Raw genomic sequence first — 20,688 nt, 5'->3', positions numbered from 1 at the left:
GCATTTTGTTATCGAACTCTTTGTTTTATTCACAGTAAAAATTTGATTTAACTAGCCAATGGTGGGCTGCCACTTTATGAATGAGTATGTGTCCAGATAGTCCTCAACTTACAACAGTTCATTTAATGACCATTTGAAATTACAACGGCACTGAAAAAGTGATTTATGACCCTTGCAGCATCCCCATAGTCATGGGGTTTACATTCAGATGCTTAACAACAGCTGCAGTGTCTCAGAATTGTGTGATCACTTTTTGTGACCTTCTGACAAGCAAAGTCAACCTGTACTTCAGATGCCTAATTTAAAATATAAATTCATACCTGCTACCAATGATCCAGAACAGATAAAGAGGATGATGAGAGAGAGAGAGAGAGAGAGAGAGAAATGATATCAATAGAAGAGAATATTTGTAGCTCCGGATTGAATTATGGGGTCCTTGGTGATCTCTGAGGTTGATTGCTTTCTATCAGGCATTTCATTACCAAGCTAGGTAATATCATCAGTGAGCACTGATCATGTTACCTAGTTTGGTAATGAAATGTCTGCAGGAAGATAACCAAGCTCAGAGAGCATCTGGGTATGTCTGCTATCTGGAAAAAGTAAAGAGTTTAGGAGAGCTGGCACAATAATCTCCCTTTTTTTGTTCTTCATTATGTAGGCTGGCAATTCTGCTTTGTCCCTGGCTTTGAAATCTGCCCACATGGAAATTGTAGAGTTCCTACGGAGCCACATACATCATACTCAATCTCTGAATACATAAAAGGAAATGGAAAAACTGTATTTGATTGAATGAGAAATTCACAACAAAAGACCTATTGTATTAGCCAACTCTGTAACCACTTTATATGCCAATGATTTAGCTGATAACTACCGATGTATCTACTTATATAAAAAAAGGAAATATGGCAATTTATTTGCATACATTCCTCATAAATGAATCGCTCTTCTAAGCTGCTTTTATACTCCTGACCTGTGACCACTAAAAGAAATGAGAATTAGATTATTGCATTGCTTTTGTATTAATAATTATTCTTTCCCCCCCAAAAAATGTTGCCTTCTTAAGGGGGAGATGTCAGCCTATTTTTTTCATTTTTCAAATGTGAAAAACATTAAGAGGTTACCTGTGAAAAGCACTAATTATTTGTTGACTCTGGACATATGACTTCAGTTGCCTAGAATGATGGCAACCTGTTTATAAGGATAAAGTGCTTCCAAAAATTTTATGAACACACCAAAGCAGTTCAGTGAAGATATTGTAAGATATTAGCCTATTTTGACAGTTTATTTGGATAATCTGATTCTAGATCAGTTTATATGAATTATCGGGATACTATGATCTAGTAAAGCAGATAAACTGATTACAGTCTTCCTGCAAGGTCACTCCTCTTGATTCTCTTATTGGCTTCAGCTTGAGGCTACCAAAGGTTACTTAATTCCAGAAATCAATTCATTGTTGTGGAAGGGAATCGGTTAAGTGCCAGATCTTGTTTTCACTAGAGAAGGGACTATTTAAGGAAATAGTTTGGGCTTGATCACAATGCTGACCAGAGCATTTTTATTAGTATAAATTGCATTGAAACTGTTATCCCTGAAAATCTCCTAGATCAGGAGTCCCTAAATCCTGAGCGGTGGCCTGTTTGGAATTGGGCCATACAAGTGGTGGGTAAGCGCATGTGCACACGAAACTCCATTTGTGTGAGCGGCACATATGAGCTTACCCACCACTTGTGTGGAATCATCCCTGCCCTCCCCCCCACACACACTGCTGCCACTACCACTGCCAGTCCACAAAGCCGGAAAGGTTGGTGATCACTGACCTAGATGTCATGAGGCACTATCCTTTGAAAAAGCTTGTATAATGTTCCCATTTTGTACAAATTTAGAACATGGAGCTGGTCTCACAAGAAAACTATTGTGAAAATAGTACTCTGGATGCAGTGGTGAGATCTAGCCCATCCTTGTCTTCCATATTCTGTATGCCTAGCTTTACAGAGGATAATGTGAAATTTTGATCTGTTTTTTGCCACTCTTACCAGAAACCATTACCTACTAGCAGTGCTTTTTTTGTAAAAAAAAAAAAAAGGTGCTGGAACTCACACACGTCATACAAGCCGCCTTGCCTACCCTACAAGGTTCCATCCAAAAAAGGTGCCAGAACTCTGTTCTGGACGTTCTATGACAAAAAAAGCCCTGGCTACTAGCATGGGCAGAATAGCATATCATGATAGCATAGCATTCCTAAAATTAGGAAATTTATTTTTAGGAATGCTATGTTTTCATGCTTTGCTCTTCTGCCTGTGCTAATAGCTTATGATTTCTGGGAAGGGTGACAAAGAACAGATCAAAATTCACATTATCCACTGCAAAGCTAGGCACAACCAGGCAGATAAATAAGAAGACATGGCATTAAAATGTAGACCCTCATTGTGAGTTCCTACAGTCCCAGAAAAATCAATGTATTGAATTAGCTGAGAATAGTGATCCTGCTTTTAAAATGAACGTCTAGTATTTTGCTCCTAAGGCAGATGATGTTTCTGAATTAGCTATAAGCACAGTAGTAAAGCAATACTCATAAAATAGATAATGCATGCTATTTTTTTAACCAGCTGTTTCAAAGCAAAATTCAGTTAATTTATAAGTTGTGCTATTTATTAGTATTGATTTTGGTAGGTACCGGTGATCATTCCTTTCTCAGCACGCAGTAAATATAGATTAAGATATCCTTTACATATTAATCCAGTTGACTTGACATATATGGCTGTAAGAACAAGTATTCAAAACTCAGTGCAGTAGTGGCCAAAATTGTGGAAAACTTTTGGGAAAAGTGTACAGTAGAAATGTCACCTTTGGTTAAGTTTCCACCAATTTTTCTTCTAATTTCTTTATAACTGTAGCCTTGTTCACTTAATAATACTATTTTACATTGCTTTCTGGACAACCAGTCAACTCTTTGCACCATTACTTTAATTTTATTACATTTTGCAAGCTCACTAAATGAAAGGGGGGAAAAAACCAACCAATTTGATAGTGTTCGCCTAACACACTGACAAATGTCCTCCTCTCAGCTTCAATACATTACATCAATAACTGAATCCTACTTTAATCTAATTGGCTCATTGCCAAAACAAGATGACACCTGATTGTCTCTCTAAACACTCATGCTCATTGGCTATAATCAGATGAAGGAAAGCTACCTGATATCAACCTAAGCAAGTTGTGCTTCCTTTGTCTGGTTATTTGGCTATAACTTTTCATAGAATACAGTACAAATAATTGAACAAACTCTGTTGCATTACATTCTTGATTAAATTATCTTTCCATTGATATATAATTTTATGGTACTACTCCAAAACAAAGTGGTGTTATTAGCCATCAAACCTCAAAAATACACTTTTCCCAAAAGGTTTCCAAAATTTTTGCCACTACTGTATATCAGACAGGGCCCGGAAAAAGGTAGATTAGAATCTATTATTAAACCCTAGCAGATCACCAGGTCAATGATTACAAATGATTTAATAAAAATGAGACTAAATGCTTCTTCTGAAATTAGGGGATTAATGTTAAAAATAAATATGAAGAAACAGGAGTGAAGTTGTGTAAAAACTCTAGTTTTGACATTAAAAAGAAATGCATGGGTTCATTTAAATCTAATTGAGCTTAGCTTGTAATAAAAATGTAAGTCCATATGAATAGCAATAGCCTGCCTATTTTGTATTTAGAAAAATGAATGTATTCAATCCAAAGGCACACATTATTTCTTATATATTAAAAAGCACAACGACTTTGTTCTCTGTCTGTTTGGAATGATTACATACGCAGCACTTTTATGTCATGTCATTTGTATCTGATCAACCACTCAAAATGAATTATATTTTTCTCTGGAGGCTTGAGAACAGTACTTTGATACAAGTACTGCTTTTTCCTTGGGGATTTATTTTTTGGTAAGTGAAGCACAAAGAGCAAATTAATTTAAACTTCCTTGCAAGGATGATTGTTGTTTGATTATTGTTTCATAATTGGGTTTTGTAGTCTTTCTCATTATGGCTTCATGTGAAAGGTGTTTTCGGGCAAATATCTGCTCCTTGGTTTCACTAAGCAAAACTCTTGGAAACCCCAAATTTGGGGAAATGAAATGTGATGTGATCCTTTAGCTGCTGCCTGATTCCATTTACTGAGTAGCCCACCCAGAGGGTAAGTAAAATGTACAGGCAGTCCTTGACTTACAACCATTTGTTTAGTGACTGTTCAAAGTTACAATGGCACTGAAAAAAACTGACTTATGATTGGTTTTCACACTTATGACCATTGCAATGTCTCCATGGTCAAGTGCGAAGGCTTAGCAACTGGCTCATATTAATGATGATTGCAATGTTCCAGATGATTTACCTTTTGCGACTTTTTAACGAGCCAAGACAGACTCTTAGTTAGAAGCTAGATTCACTTTGTAGCTGTCTTACTAACTTAATCCCAGTGATTCACTTAGCAGCTGTGGCAAAAAGGGTCACTAAATGGGACAACACTCCCTCAGCTTAATAAATTTTGGACTGCGTTGTGGTTGTAAGTCAAGGGCTTCTTGAAACCATTGCAGTGAATATGAGACAGACTTTCTTTGATAGTTCACACAATAACTTTCAAACATACATTCCATAGTCTTAAAACTATGCAGGCAGTTTCGCAGCCCCCAGCCTCCCCAACCCATGGTGATCACTTAAAGTTCAGAGTGATGAAAAATAATATGCAGTATCTTAATGATTCCATCTCGGCTTTGACCTGCAAATATAACATTTGAAATGACTTAATTTGCTATGCATATCACCTATGCTTAATTGCGGGGGGGGGGGAAAGATATGTTTGCTGTAATCTATTGTTTCCAGGCAAATAAACTGAACTGAAAAGCAATAATTTACTGGCAACTATGTTTTGAAAATCTGGTGTGTTTTAGAAACATGGTTGGGTGAAACACGGATGCTAATTCTCAAAGAAATAAATTACATGCTTTTCCAGGAATGTGCAAGGCCTCGTGGCTGCAACACTGCAAGAAGCATGGGAGATTCCTTTTATAAGGAAAACCTAATGAAAATGGCTGTGCAACACCTTAGAAATAATTTGGAGAAGATAACTGTTGTGTAGCCGGTTCTTTGCAGGCATTGAGCGAGATGGAAGGGTCAAAACAGCAACAGGCTTTACTGAAGGTCAAACATAACTGAAGCTACAAGGGAGCTGGTGCGCAGCTATTTATACGGCTGACCGATAGGCGGCGACCAATAGGTTTGAAGCATAGGTTTCCTGCCCAAAGACCTACTTAGCCAGCTGGAGACAACCAGTCTGGGCTGGCTAGCAATTGTTACAACATACACATGAACTAGCACTTAGCAATTGAATGCAAGCAATTAGCAAGCAGTTCAACATGAGCAAACACTTACAACATATACAAAAGGCCAATACATTACACCCCTTCCCCCTGGATGGAACACACAATCATTTGGTTACAAAATCTTGAAGATATTTGTGGGGTCTTCAGGCTCATTCAGAGTGTCAAGGTGTTGCCGGAATCTCCTGGTCTATTGGTTCATCTGCCATGCTTGGTAGACCTGGGCTCTGTAGTTCGGTGGAGTCAAAACAACTCGAGTCCCTTTGGCTGGCCTCTCCCGGTCGGCCTAGCCCAAAGTCTAACAGTGCTGCTACATCAGCATGGCTGCTGCTGGGTGTCGGGTGACTGCCCAGCCCCTGCGGTTCAGTTGGGGGAAGTGCTTTCACAGCCCCGTCCCTGTTGTCTGTCGCGCAAAATGTCTCAGAGCGTCCGAACTGCTCTGCTGAAGTGTGAGGTTGTGGATTCCAGGTCTGCTCCCCTTGGGAGTCCTGAGCTGACGACTGCTCCGTTAGTTGCCTTCACAACTGATCGACATGTCGGCGAATGACTCGCCCATCTTCCAGGACCACCTCGTAGGAGAGTGGTCCTGACACTTTAACAATTTTTGCTGGCACCCACAACTGCCCTTGCCCCTACTTTCGAGTCCAAACCTGGTCCCCCACCTGTAAATGCCTAGGTGCCTTTGGACATGCCGTGTCAGAGGCTACTCTATCGGGGTGCAGTCTGTCCAATTTTGTTATTAGTCTCTTTCCCCAACGCAGCTCTGCTGGGCTCTTGCCTGTAGCCATACAAGGCATTATATGCTGGCATAACAAGAAGTCGGCCAGCCTGTGGTGCCAGTCCCTTGTAGTAATGCATTTAAGGGACTCTTTGGTTGTGCGAACCATCCGTTCTGCTTGCCCATTTGATGACAGGTGAAAAGGAGTCGAAGTGGCGTGCCTGAGAATTGGCCCTGAGAAAGACCTGGAACTCTGTCGCAGTGAACTGGGCTCCGTTGTCGGAGACTACGATGTCCGGAAGCCCATGCATTGCAAACAGTGACCACAACACCTGGATGGTCCTTGCAGTAGTCATGTTGGGCATTAGAACCACCTCCAACCATTTAGAGTAGCTATTGACTACTAGTAAAAACAACTGTCCCTGAAAAGGCCCGGCAAAATCGATGTGGATCCTTGACCACAGTGTGTGCGTTTCCTCCTGTCGGTGGATAGGGGCCTGTGGCATCTTTGGTCTGGACTGTTGACACGTGTGACACCCATGTACTTGGGCCTTGATAGCTTTATCTAGCCCTGGCCACCAGAGGTAGCTCCTTGCCAGTGCCTTCATCTGGACGATGCCTGGATGGCCCTCATGCAGAGACTGGAGAACTCTGGTCCTGAGTGAACTGGGGACTATGACCCTGCTACCCCAAAGGATGCAACCCTTGTGAGCCGAAAGCTCATTTCTCCGACTGGAAAAACTCTGGAACTCGCCCCCCCCACTATTTTCCAGTCATCCTGTGAGAATCCAAGCCAACATGCAACTTAGGATTTTGTTGGCTGCCGTTTCTGCAGCGACAACTCCTGCATGTAGGGCAAGTCTTGAATTGCTAAAATGCATGCAGCTGGAGCTGGATCGGGCTCCACGTGTGGCAAGGGCAATCTGCTAAGGCCGTTTGTGTAGCCCATTTCTTTACCGGGTTTGTGAACCAGCCTGTAGTCGTAGGCCGAGAGGAAGATAGACCACCTCAACATTCGTGGCGACAGAATTTGAGATGTCTGCTTGTCTGTTGTGAACAAGCCTAGCAAGGGCTTATGGTCAGCAAAGACCATGAACTGCCTTCCATATAAGTAGTCATGGAACTTCTTAACCCCGGCCACAATGGCCAAGGCCTCTTGTCAATTTGTGTGTAATTGTGCTCTGCTGAGGACAAGGTCCTTGAGTAATAGGTGATGAGTGACTGTCTCCCATCTGCCGACAAGTGACTCAGCACAGCTCCAACCCCGTATAGGGATGCATCACACGCGATGCAAACTGGCAGCTTTTTGTTAAAGTGCGTGAGTTTGAGGACAATGCCTTGACTGCCTGAAAACTCCTTTTGTGGAGCTTGGTCCACTGCCATGGGGAATTTTTGTCTAAGAGCCAGTGTAGCGGCTCTGCCACTGCGGCCTTGTTGGGGAAGAATGAATGATAAAAATTCAGGAAGCCCAAGAAGGCTTGAAGCTCTCCCTTGGACCTAGGGCTTGATGCCAGCTGAATCGCTTTCAGCTTTGACTCTGAAGGATGTATGCCCTCAGCATTGATTCCAAACCCAAGGAATTCTGTGGACAGAACCTCAATCTTACATTTGTCTCTCCTTAAATAAAGTCCTGCGGTGCAGAACTGCTGAAGGACAGCTCTAAGCTGCTCAGCCAGAACTTCTGAGGACTCCCCGGCGATGAGTACATCATTGAAGTAGGGGCAGACCCCCAGAATGCCATTGAGTGTGTGCTCCATGATCCCCTGAAAAATCCCTGGGGCTACACTTACCCTGAATTGAAGACGCTTTACCTTGAAGGCCCCCCTGTGCATAACAATCGCTTGTGCGGCTGCCATGGCCTCGTCCACTGGCAGCTGTTGGTAGGCCTGTTCTAAATCTAATTTAGTGAACACGTGGCCTCCTTGCAATGATGCCAGAATATGGTTGACTGGGACAGGGTACGCATGCTGCTGTAATGCCTGGTTAATGGTACACTTGTAGTCAGCACATATTTGTACCTCTGCATTGGCCTTGAGTGGCATTACACTGGGGGTCTCTCACTCCCCACTGTCTACGGGCTGCAAAACCCCATGACTAACAAGCTTGTCCACCTCTGCATCAATCTTATGCTTTAACGCAAACGGCACATGACAGGGCTTGATCCAAATTGGCGTGACCTGGGGATTAAGTTTAAAAGCTATCGGGGGGCCCTTGTACTGTCCCAAACTTGGGCTGAAAACATCTGCAAATTCCTTGCAGACAGAAGACAAATCTGTTGTTTGAGTCTGGTGAATGCCGGTGACCTGGATGCCCAATGCATCAAACCAGTCAAGCCCTATGAGGCTTGTTCGTTAGCCAACTACCACAATAACATCTAGTGGGCCTGAAAACCCCTTGAACTTCACTGCAAGTGTGGCCTCGCCCTTGACTGCCACTCTGGAATTCTGGAAGTCGGTAAGTAGGATATTAGATGGTCGGAGCTTGGCCCATCTGTTACTACCGCTGCAAACGTGCTGAAAAGTTCAGATGGAGATGGACACAGTGGAGCCTGTGTCCAGTTCTATTTTACATGGAATGCCTTGAAGATCGACCTGCAGTTTCAACTTCTGTTTAAGAGGTCGGTGGGCACCAGTGCGAAAAATGCTCCGGCAGCTGGAGCAGAACCCTACACGGTGTAGCCCCAGGGCCCCAGTACCTCTCCTGAAAGTCTCATCCGGCTGGTGGTCCCTTTGGTGACCTCGACAGACAGTGGCGATGTGGCCTGGTTTTCCACATGCCTGAAACGGCAATCTGTGCATTGATGGTGGCCTCCGCAGCCCAACCACCTTGGGGACAGAACTGCCTTGTCAGCCGGCCTCATTGCTCTTTTGTGGTGTCACTGAATTTTGTTGACTTCGTGGTCAGAGTCGGTGTCTTCCCCTCATTTGGCATCCTCGTGGTGGACATTTTCTGTAGATGGTGCACTTTTGGAGGGCCGCAATGCCTTCATGGTCCTTCCGGTGGCTTCGTCTGCCATAACCTCCCTTAAGGCCTCTTGAAATGAGAGAGTCTCCTTCGCAAAAAGTTTTTGTTGGAGCTCTCTGTTCCTGAGTCCACAGACTAAGCGGTCTCTTAGTCGCTCCTCTAGGTTGAAGAAATTGCAGAGTCGTGAAGCTTGACGAAGTGCTGCAATGAATTCTGTCACTGACTCGCCAGGTTGTTGTTTGCATTGTTCAAAGGCGTGCCTCCATGCTATCACTGAAAGCTTTGGTTTGAAATGGGCCGGCTAGCAACTGTTACAACATACACGTGAACTAGCACTTAGCAATTGAATGCAAGCAATTAGCAAGCAGTGCAACATGAGCAAACACTTACAACATATACAAAAGGCCAATACATTACAATAACATAATGTGCCCAAGAAGCACATATGTTTAACTTTTTCTTTTGCTATTTAAAGTAGCTACATCTCTTCCTAAGACACCCTTTGCCTGAGTTTCTTTCTGTAAGACATTGCTTTGTCTTCACCCTTATTTCTTACTCATTTGAATTTTGTAAACAGAGCCACATTTTATTTGGACTTTGGAACTGTGGTCTGTTAAAATTATAGTAGAGAAATCTACTTAGGATCAAGGTATTTAATTCCAGGAAGTGATATTGATCAACCCAGGGTTTTCTGAATTTGAACATAACAGCAACAGGGCTGAACCTAAGGAGAAAAGTCTCAAATATCTTCTTTGAGGAGTTACACGTCTAACTCTGCCACCCATTTTGATGCAAAAGCTTGGTAGTTATCACTTCATAAGCAATATGCCTTTTTGTGTTTTGTTTCAACTCAGTTTTGATTCTTGGTGACTAGCAGACAAGGCCATGCAATTTTCTACATTTTTGGAAGCAGTAGTCCACTGCCACCTTCTTAAGGTTGAGAGAAAGTTACTAGCTTATGGTTATCCACGGCTTTTATGCCTAAAGCAGAACTTTCTCTGCTTCTAATACATCACTTTAATCTCCAGATCAAATCGGCTCACCTTACTGGCAAATAAAAGAAGAAAAAATATGTCAAAATTGAAAGCACCACCTTGTATGGAGTTTTGGAGTGGTGACCAAAAAAAAAAATCAACCCTTTCTCCTTCGAGAAATAGCTCAACCTCACACACAGTGTGAGAATCCAATTTTATTAAAAAGAAAAAAGGAACATACTGCAGAATACCCTTTTTAGCTTTAAGTAGTCTCACAGAAGGCATTCAGAGACCAAGGAGATAATACGCAAAGCTTCTCCGATCCCAAGATTATTCCGGGGAGATCCTAAATGGCAAGGCTCTGCCTTTAATTTAGAGAAATCCTGTTGTAAAGGGGTTTCAAACTGTATAAAAACATAGAATTTCTTGTGTGTTTACAAGTATAACTTCAATTCACAACAGGCCTTTGGTTTTGATTATAAAATGGAAATGTCCATGTAATGGGCTCTTAGAGAAAAGGTTGAAGAAGAAACCGAACTAGTAAACAAGACCTTTCATGTTTTAGTGAAGTGTCTCTAGTTCACATGCTTACCCAGAGCATCACCAGTTTAAATCATATTTGAAAACCATTTCTATATGAAAATATTGAAAACGTCTCTCCTTTGACCTTTCTGTGCTACAACACTGTAATACAATTAAGACTTTTTCTTCAGGAGGGAGTCCCAACAAGGCATCTGTGAACTTCATGGCAGGCTGCCATTTAAATTAGTCATACGAGTCTTCTGGCAGAGTTGCTCTTTTAAATGTTTTATGAGTATTCCATAATTGCATTCAGGGGAAAGTTTATAAAAAAGCTTCAAGAATGCCAGGATTGATAAAAGTAGCCACAGACATTGAGAGGTAATCAGTGCAAAGCCCAGCTCTGAAAGCTGAAACAAACTAAATTAATCTGGAAAACCAGCAGAGTTTTCACAAGAAACATATCTTCTGTACTTGGAGTGTTTTTTTTTAAAAAGTAGTGACCACAGCAGTGTAAAAAGTTCCTTTAAAATGTTAAAACCTCTTACTAAGCTGCAGTTGTTAAAAATAAACTAGAGATACAACTTACAGGCATTCGTTTGGTGACCGTTCAGACTTACAATCGCACTGAAAAAAATGACTTATGAATGTTTTTTCACACTTACGACCATTGCAGCATCCCCATTGTCACGTGATCAAATTTTGGACACTTGGCAACTGGCATGTACTTATGCCAGTTGCAGTGTTCTGGTTGCAGTGTTCAGGTGATCACCTTTTTTGACCTTCTGACAAGCAAAGTTAATGGAGAGGTCAGATTCGCCTCACAACTGTGCTACTAATTTAACAAGTGCAGTGATTCACTTAGCAACCACGGCTAGAAAGGTCATAAAATGGTGCAAGGTTCACTTAACAATTCTCTGGTTTAGGAACAGAAATTTTGTGCTCCATTGTGGTCATAAACTGAGGATGACCTGTACAGCCTTAGTCATTCCATCACTAAATTAAACTTCTAGCACAACCATAATGCCATTGGTAAATCAAAGATGGCGGGGCGATTCTTTTCTCACCAATATCTTCTCCTCCCCTTTCTTAATATTTCTTCCCCTTTTTTTCTTCACTGGATGTGCCTCCACAGTATATTTATTCCAGTGCCAGTGTGTAGTGGATTCAATAGATCTGGTGCAAATTGCCAACTTTGGATTCAGAAGCCCAGGATTTTACATTTCTTTTCAACTAAACCTTCAATTCTTTACTGGGCTCCAGGAAGGAAATGAGTTTCATTTCACCACAGAAGGACTTTCCATCTCGCATTCAATTATTTGTAACCATGTTTGAATTATTACTACAAGGCAGGCACAATCTGTGACTGATCAAACTGAGCTATAGGTTGATTGTCTACAACCTGAAAGAGAAAAGGGAAGCTAAAAAACACCTCACTCTAGCTTAATATAATTTAGTGATTAGGAGAGAGAGAGAGAGAATCACACTGGATTCACAAGTTATAGATTTACCAATTAAACAAAACCGTAAACTTCCAGAAGTGGCATCCACACAGAGAACTGGTTGTTCACATATTTGAATCCCACCACTGATTATATATCCATAGAATTGTGTGTATGCACGCATATGTATATACACATATAATGAATACACCTGTGTATGTGTGCATAAGCCTGTGAGTGAGTGTGAGTGACAATAGATCAATTGAAGGTGTACGGGAACCCATGTGCTAGAATGATGTTGAAACTTCCTTTATTCTCTGATCTTCTCAGATGTTTGTGCTTGGGCTATAAATAAAGATGTGGAAATACAAATAAGTGGCTTTGACTAAAAATGCAGGTTGTGAACATGGAGTGTAGCAGGGTGAATATCCCGAATTTATTTTTTTGAAATGCCATGTTCTTAAGCCCTTGAACCCCATATTTTTACTAAATCTAGAGCATCTCAGAAGGCAAAGAAGAGTAGGATCTTCATTTCATTCAGGGAAACTAAGTCAGGATCCAAGGAATTTCACACTGGCATTGTAAAAATGAATTACACATATGCTATTAATAAAACTAAGCGACAACTCAAAATATACCACCCATTCCTTTTATTTGCGTAAGCAAATAGTTATAGTTATAGTTAGTTATAGTTTATTTGATTTATATACCGGCCTTCTCCTTGGTGGGACTCAGGGCGGTTCACAGGGCATACATAAGAAACACTATACAAAAATTAAAAAGAATTAAATCCATGCCCAATTAAAACAGAAGTACAGATTAAAAACAATTAAAAGCCCATAATCCCCCATCAGGCCAGACCAGCTAATTCGAACAGATGGGTCTTCAGGCCCCGACGGAAAGTTCGAAGGTCTGGTGCCATCCGGAGCTCCACCGGCAATTGATTCCATAAAGCCGGAGCCCCCACAGAGAAGGCCCTCCCCCTGGGGGCCACCAGTCGACATTCCCTGACTGGCGGCACCCTGAGGAGGCCCTCTCTGTGGGAACGCACAGGGCGGAGGGGAGTCGATGCCGGCAGCAGGTGGTCCCTGAGGTAACCCGGACCCATGCCATGTAGGGCCTTAAAGATCGTGACCAACACCTTGAACCTCACCCGAAAGACAACTGGTAACCAATGCAGCTCGCGGAGCAAAGGTGTAACATGGGAGTACCGGGAAACTCCCAAGACAACTCTCGCGGCCGCATTCTGTACCAGTTGGAGCCTCCGAGTGGTCTTCAAGGGAAGCCCCATGTAGAGAGCATTACAGTAGTCAAGGCGAGAGGTCACGAGCGCATGAGTGACTGTACACAGGGCATCCCGGTTCAGATAGGGCCGCAACTGGCGCACCAGGCGAACCTGGGCGAAAGCCCCCCTAGTCACGGCCACTATATGCTCTTCCAAAGTAAGCCGTGAATCTAGAAGGACTCCCAAGTTGCGAGCCCTATCCACGGGGGGTAAGAGCTCACCCCCCATAGAAAGAGATGGAACATTTGGAATGTCCCGGGATGCCGGAATGCACAGCCACTCAGTCTTGTCAGGGTTGAGCTGAAGTCTGTTCCTCCCCATCCAGACCCGAACCGCCTCCAGGCAACGGGACATCACGGCGAGGGCATCACTGGGGTGGTTTGGGGTCGAAAAGAAAAGTTGGGTATCATCGGCATACTGATGATACCCAACTCCAAAACCACGAATGATCTCACCCAGCGGTTTCATATAGATGTTGAACAGGAGAGGCGAGAGAACCGACCCCTGAGGAACTCCACAAACGAGAGACCTAGGGGCCGATCTCTGCCCCCCTGCCAACACCGACTCCGAGCGTCCCAGGAGATAGGAGGGGAACCACTGAAGAACTGTGCCTCCCACTCCCAATCCCCTGAGACGCCGCAGCAAGATACCATGGTCGATGGTATCGAAAGCCGCTGAGAGGTCTAATAGGACTAGGACAGAGGAATGTCCCCTATCCCGCGCCCTCCAGAGATCATTCACCAGAGTGACCAATGCCGTCTCCGTGCTGTACCCGGGCCTGAAACCCGATTGGTAGGGGTCCAGATAATCCGCTTCATCCAGGACCAGAGGGAGCTGATGCGCCACCACACTCTCAACAACCTTCGCAAGAAAGCGAAGGTTGGAGACTGGACGAAAGTTGTTCAAAACGGCTGGGTCCAGGGCAGGCTTCTTGAGGAGAGGTCTCACCACCGCCTCCTTCAAGACGGTGGGGAAATAACCCTCACTCAAAGAAGCAGATATAACCGCCTGGAGCCAGCCTCGTGTCCTCTCCCTGGCTGCATAGACCAGCCAGGAAGGGCACGGGTCCAACAAACATGTGGAGGAGCTCAGCCTCCCCATAATCCTGTCCACTTCATCAGGGGTCACAGAATCAAACTCTTCCCAGATAACATTGACAAGACCGCCCGTGTCCTGATCGCCTGACTCTGCCCAGCTGGAGTCCAAACCGGTCCGAATCCGAGCGATTTTATCCGACAGATGATGACTAAATTCCTCGGCACGACCTTGCAAGGGATCCTCCCTCACCTCCTGATTGAGAAGTGAGCGAGTCACCCTAAACAAGGCGGCCGGGCGATTATCTGCGGACGCGATGAGGGTGGAGAAGTAATTACACCTCGCCACCCTCATCGCTGCGAGATAAGACCTAATATAGGTTCTTAACCGCAACCGGTCGGGTTCGGATCGGCTAGACCTCCAGCAGCTCTCTAGGCCCCGTTTCCGGCGCTTCATCTCCCGGAGCTCCGCGGAAAACCATGGAGCTCGCTGGGATCTGCGCCGGGTCAGGGGCCGCAAGGGTACAACCCGGTCAAGTGCCTCAGTGGCTGCCCTTCCCCAGGCTTCCACTAAGGCATCAGCCGAGCTGTGAGCAGTGGAGGCAGGTGGGGACCCCAGCGCCGCTTGGAATCTATCAGGATCCATTAAGCGTCTGGGGCGGTACCATCTAATTGGCTCCGTACCCCCACGGCGGGGGGTGGCAAAGCGGAAGACCAGCCGCAGGAGATGATGATCGGTCCATGACAGGGGCATAATAAATGGAGAGCCCCCACCTAGATCATCCAACCACCGTCTAGATAAAAAAATCAGGTCAAGGGTGTGGCCTCCCTCATGAGTTGGCTCTGAAATTACTTGCGTCAGGTCCATGGCCGCCATGGAAGCCATGAACTCCCGAGCTAGCTCAGATGAACCTCCCAGGGATGGTAGATTGAAGTCTCCCAAAACTATAAGTTTGGGAAACTCAACCACCAAACCCGAGAGGATATCGAGCAGCTCGGGCAGGGCTGCCGCTGTGAGACTAGGCGAAATGTACACCAGCAGCAAGCCCAACTGCGCCCCAGGACCAAATCTCATGAAGAGAGACTCACACCCGACTATCTGAGAAACGGTGGCCTCCCGCGGACATAAGGTCTCCCTAATGGTAACCGCCACTCCCTCACCCCTACCTTGAGCTCGTGGCCGGTGTAGCACCCGGAAACCTGGTGGGCAGAGGTCAACCAAAGGGACCCCACCCTCTGGGCCCAACCAAGTCTCCGTGATGCAAGCCAGGTCCGCATGCTCACCCTCAACTAAATCCCTAACGAGGGGAGCTTTATTAACCACGGACCTGGCATTCAGGTACACCAGCCGGAGCTCAGGAGGCTGCACATCCCCGCTCCCGGGACCTCGGGGAAGAACCAGAGGGTCGGAGCGCCTCACCGCTTGAAGACAGCGGAGACGGCCCTCCCGGTAACGATATGGCCCCCTGTCTATCCGCCTGCTGCCTTTCCCCGTCGTGGGAATTGGTAGTCCCACGACCCGCTCAAGAGCCCCAGATGTAACCACAACCCGCTCCCCCCGAACGCCGTCAGACCCAGGCCTGGCCTGCAACAAAGTTGTTTGGCTACCCCCCACCGCCAGACAACCACTACCCCCCACCCCCCTCCCCAACCCCCTAAAAAATTTAGCTAAAAAATTAACCAGGGGCCTCTTATTAGGTTTATATCGAGAGCCCCTGGCCTTTCCCGGCCATCTCTCAGGGTCCCAACAATTGGGCCCCTCATCGAGATTAGGGAAAGAAAAGAAGGCGGGACGCACCCAGGAGAGGGGGGCACCCCTGAGGGCGAGCAAGTCCGTGTCGGAATATTGATGCATCCAGTCAGCAAGTCCAGAGAGGGAAGTCCAATGATTGAAACCAACAGGAGGATCAAAGGAAAGGAGTGGGACATTTGGGCCATCCACCAACCACTGCCACTTGATTGGATGCTCCCAGAGGCATACCACAACCCGTCCTCTCACAACGGGACGCGAGTCTGCCTCCGGGGATGGTCCAAAATGCCCACCCTGGGTGGGGCAGCACCCACAGAGCTCCCACCTCTATGGGGCTGCCGATGTAAAACAGGCCACTCTCCCACTGTGGCCTGTACCCAGGTCTGTCCCAGTCCAAAGGGGAAAGAAGGAGGCAAATGGAAAGTTAATAAATAAGATAATAAATAAGTGAATAAATAAGTTGGCAGTCCGTTGTATCGCCATCGTTGTCACAAAAGTCGTTGCTGCTGCCATCATCTCAAGCAGCCAAAAACCAACGAATCGCTGTCGCCATGGTCGTCCTCTCCACCGCCCAAAGCAGCCCGAGGACGCCGCCGCCATCGCCACTTCCATCGTCAGCAATAACTCAGAACCCGCACAAAGGGCAGCCCTATCAGTAAAATAACAAGCAGCTGTCTTCTCCGCCGCCAAACGGCCCGAAGACGCCGCAGCCGCCAACAAACGGCACAAGCAGGTCCAACAATAAAATGTCTCCACCGCCGCCGCCGCCATTGCCACTGCTGCTGCTGCCGCCGCCGCCAGAATAATCTGCGAGCTTCTCATACAGGCTCTCCTCCCCTCTCACGGAAGCGCCGATCAGCTGGGGCTCTGAAGACGCCGCGAGCTCCAGGGACGCCGAGAACGCCGCCGAAAACGGCCGAAAGTCGTCCGAAGCAGCAGCGCCGACCCGACAGCCCAGGCAGCCCAGGACAGATGTAAACGCCCCCGCTGCCGACCGCAGCCTCCTAGGAGAGGTCCGGAGACACCAGGGCAGCAGGGACCGGCTAGCCGAAAAAGCCGAACCCAGCAACGCCGCGGGAGACAAACAGGCGAGGGAAAAGCGACGCGCAGATGGAACAGGCCAACAGCCGAACTGCCACCTCATTTGCCTCATAATTCATTTCGTGGATCAAAATCCACATCCCCTACTCAGCGGGCCCAAAAAGACCCCCTGAGGGACTCCAAAAGGACGCCCCCATAGCCGGAGCTCACGGAGCTCAGCCTGACACGTCCGCCATCTTCAAAAGCAAAATAACCTTATGGTGAATGGCAATGTAACTCTATCTTTAAAACCCTCTGACAGGAAAGCGCAATATTTAACTATTTTATGTTGTAATGATGAACACACAATTTATTTTCAAACTGTTGTAAAAAAGATTCCTGTATTTGTTCTGGTTTTTCAGATCTCAGATCACAATGAATTCATTTCTGAAAACATTAAGCTAAAGAAGCTTTCGGTTCCTCTAAATTTACCCTTAAAACCAGAATCCACAGGTGAATATTGTACTCGTATAAAACATGTTTCTCCCCTATGCTATGCTGCTGTGGAGATAAATCACAGAGCCACCTGAAAGAATGGACTACTCTGAGGCTCCATGAAATGAAATGCAGCATGTAAGGCGGAAGTGAAGGGAGACGGCAGTAGAATTTTCTGCAAACTAAATTCTCTTCCATTGGAACTATGGGGAAATATATGCATATACAGTACAGTTAGTCCTTGACTAACAACAATTTATTTAGGGAATCGGAAAAGTGACTGATAACTGTTTTTCACATTTACGACTATTGCAGCATGGTCACATGATCAAAATTTGGGCGCTTGGCAACTGGGATGTATTTATGATAACTGCACTGTCCTGGAGTCATGTGATCATCATTTGTAACCTCCCAGTTGGCATCCGTTAAGCAAAGTCAATGGGGGAAGCCACAGCCGTTTAATGACCACATAATTCATTTAACAACTGTGACAAAAAGGTTGTAAGCTGGGGCAAAACTCAATAATGGAAATTATTAACAATGGAAATTTTGCAGTCAGCTAGGTTTAAGTGGAGAGCTACTTGTACAAATTTTGGGCCTGATGTAAGAGACTGCAACAGATGGAAGGCTGGTTAGTATGATGAGGAGACCAAGAATCTAATTTCTTCAAACCTGCTTCAAACCTTCTTTTTCAGCATTTCTAAATCTGAGGTTTCTCAACTTTGGAGTGAGACAAAGCTAGAAGTGTTAGCGAGAGGGAGAGAAGGAGGAGGTAACAGGAGGAGATTCCTGGTCTCAGATTTCTTGCCTTGAATAAGATATTATTCTTTTATTAATCAAATAGATCCAAATATAGACATATTAAGAATAGACATGCAAACATTAGTTGGTCTTAAAAAAATGGCAACAAGCCATCAGCTAGGAAAAAGAAGAATAACACCCTGCACACACTGACAAAATGATTGAGTGTTGGACAAAAAATAAGAGAGCAGTAACAGCTATTTCAAGGATGTCGAATATATGACATATTTATCCATTTGAACAGCTGCTGCCATTAGAACGAAAGAACTGGGCAAAATATGCTGTGGGTTTGACTAAGAGTTATAAAAAGCTGCCGCATTCCTTGGCCATAAGCGCATATCTGGACAGAAAGTATGTTATACATTGAGACAGTTTGCATTGCTTTTTCACCGCTTTACTTCATCCACCTGCTTTCCACAGATAAACACATCCTTTTTACCAAAAACTCAAAGGAACTCTCCCTGTTATTCTTGATGTATGTTGCCAGTTGCTGAATAGTTCAAGGGAAGGTTCCGGAACATGCTTAATCCATGTTGAGAAAAACAACAGCCTGGGTGGCCATTACTACCTACAAAAAATGAATAACGGTAACTGAACTAGAAATTGTTTTTCTGTTTCTCTACAACTTTTTTTTAAAGTTGTGTTTTACCTTGTTTTGTTTTTAAAAACTCACTTCCTTTAGAAGGGTTTATAGAAGGGGAACATTTAAATCTTTCCAATTAATTAATTAATTAAATTGCTAGCAGTTTTTTTAATAACACAAATTTAAATGCCTATAAGGGTGTAACAGTCTACATAAATATACTATACTACAATTATCATTATGACTAAATACAATATAGTATTTTTTGTTTATTGCATCCCTTTATATCTCATCTACCTGTATCCCCATAATCTCATCTTGCAAAGTAGGATGTTTCAACAAAGCAGCCATAAAATTTTGAGGAAAAAATATGAATTGAAATCAGAAATATTTTTGTGAGGCATGACCTCAGGGAGGATAAATGAAAAGCATCAGAACCAGTTAAGATATATGCTGACAGTGGCAAAAAATCGATCTGACACAAGTGAAAATCTTGCTTACAGTACAAGAACCAAAATTGGAGAATATGCAGCAATGGAAAAATCAACTCTATGTACTCATAATAAAAGACTAACCAAATTCAAGTCGAACACTGGGCGCTATCAAACAAAATGAAATTCAATGGTGAAAAAAGTAAGGTTCTACATTTAGGCAGAAAAAATCAAATGCACAGGTATAGTATAGGTGGTACCTTGCTCAATAGTAGTAACTGTGAGAGGGATCTCGGAGTCCTAGTAGACAATCATTTCAATATGAGCCAGCAGTGTGCTGCAGCTGCCAAAAAAGCCAACACAGTGCTAGGCTGCATTAACATAGGGATAGAATCAAGATCAAGTGAAGTACCACTTTACAATGCTTTGGTAAGGCCACACCTGGAATACTGTATCCAGTTTTGGTCACCACGATGTAAAAAAGATGTTGAGACTCTAGAAAGGGTACAGAGAAGAGCAACAAAGATGATTGGGGGACTGGAGGCTAAAACATATAGGGAACGGTTGCTGGAATTGGGTATGTGTAGTTTAACAAAGAGAAGAGTGAGGGGTGACATGATAGCAGTGTTCCAATATCTCAGGGGCTGCCACAAAGAAGAGGGAGTCAAGCTATTCTCCAAAGCACCTGAAAGCAGGACAAGAAGCAATGGATGGAAACTAGTCAAGGAGAGAAGCAACCTAGAACTAAGGAGAAACTTCCTGACAGTTAGAACAATTAACCAGTGGAACAACCTGCCTCCAGAAGTGGTGAATGCTCCAACACTGGAAGTTTTTAAGAAGAGACCGGACAGCCATTTGCCTGAAATGGTAGGGTTTCCTGCCTGAGCAGGGGATTGGACTAGATGACCTCCAAGGTCCCTTCCAACTTATTATTATTATTATTATTATTATTATTATTATTATTATTATTATTATTATTATTATTATTATTATTATTATTATTTAATCCCATTATATACAATGTATTACACAGCAAGATAAATTAAAACACTTAACATTTTTGAAGAAAAAGAGAAACCATTTTAAATAATAATTTAAATTAAAACAATTTAAATGGAAACAAATAATAGTTGCAGAAGTTTAAGGCATAGTATAAAAATAAAAAATAAGGAGAAACAAAGAACAAAGAGGAGGTCTGCTTGAATGTTTTTTCTAATGACCATATTTTTTCTACTTTTTTAAAAATTTATTTCTTAATCACTACATTAAATTTCACCTTTTGAATCCTCATGTCAACCCTC

The 20,688-nt window shown here is 44.1% G+C and overlaps 1 protein-coding gene across 2 annotated transcripts in view; it reads left to right on the top strand.

The window, feature by feature from the left end:
* The window catches only part of KANK4 (KN motif and ankyrin repeat domains 4), a 70,912-nt gene extending 67,127 nt beyond the window's left edge, over positions 1 to 3,785 (top strand). For both annotated transcript variants that reach the window (XM_081323214.1, XM_081323213.1), the window contains exon 10: positions 659 to 3,785. In XM_081323214.1, coding sequence (XP_081179340.1) covers positions 659 to 760 — 102 coding nt within the window. In that variant the 3' untranslated portion in view covers positions 761 to 3,785. The remainder of the gene's footprint in view (positions 1 to 658) is intronic.
* Positions 3,786 to 20,688: the final 16,903 nt, after the last annotated feature.

The sequence above is a fragment of the Vipera berus genome (assembly GCF_964194415.1).
Source record: "Vipera berus genome assembly, chromosome: 3".
Taxonomy (NCBI): Eukaryota; Metazoa; Chordata; class Lepidosauria; order Squamata; family Viperidae; genus Vipera; species Vipera berus.
The sequence above is the reverse complement of the archived record's forward strand: the minus strand, read 5'-3'. Positions and strand labels throughout refer to the sequence as shown.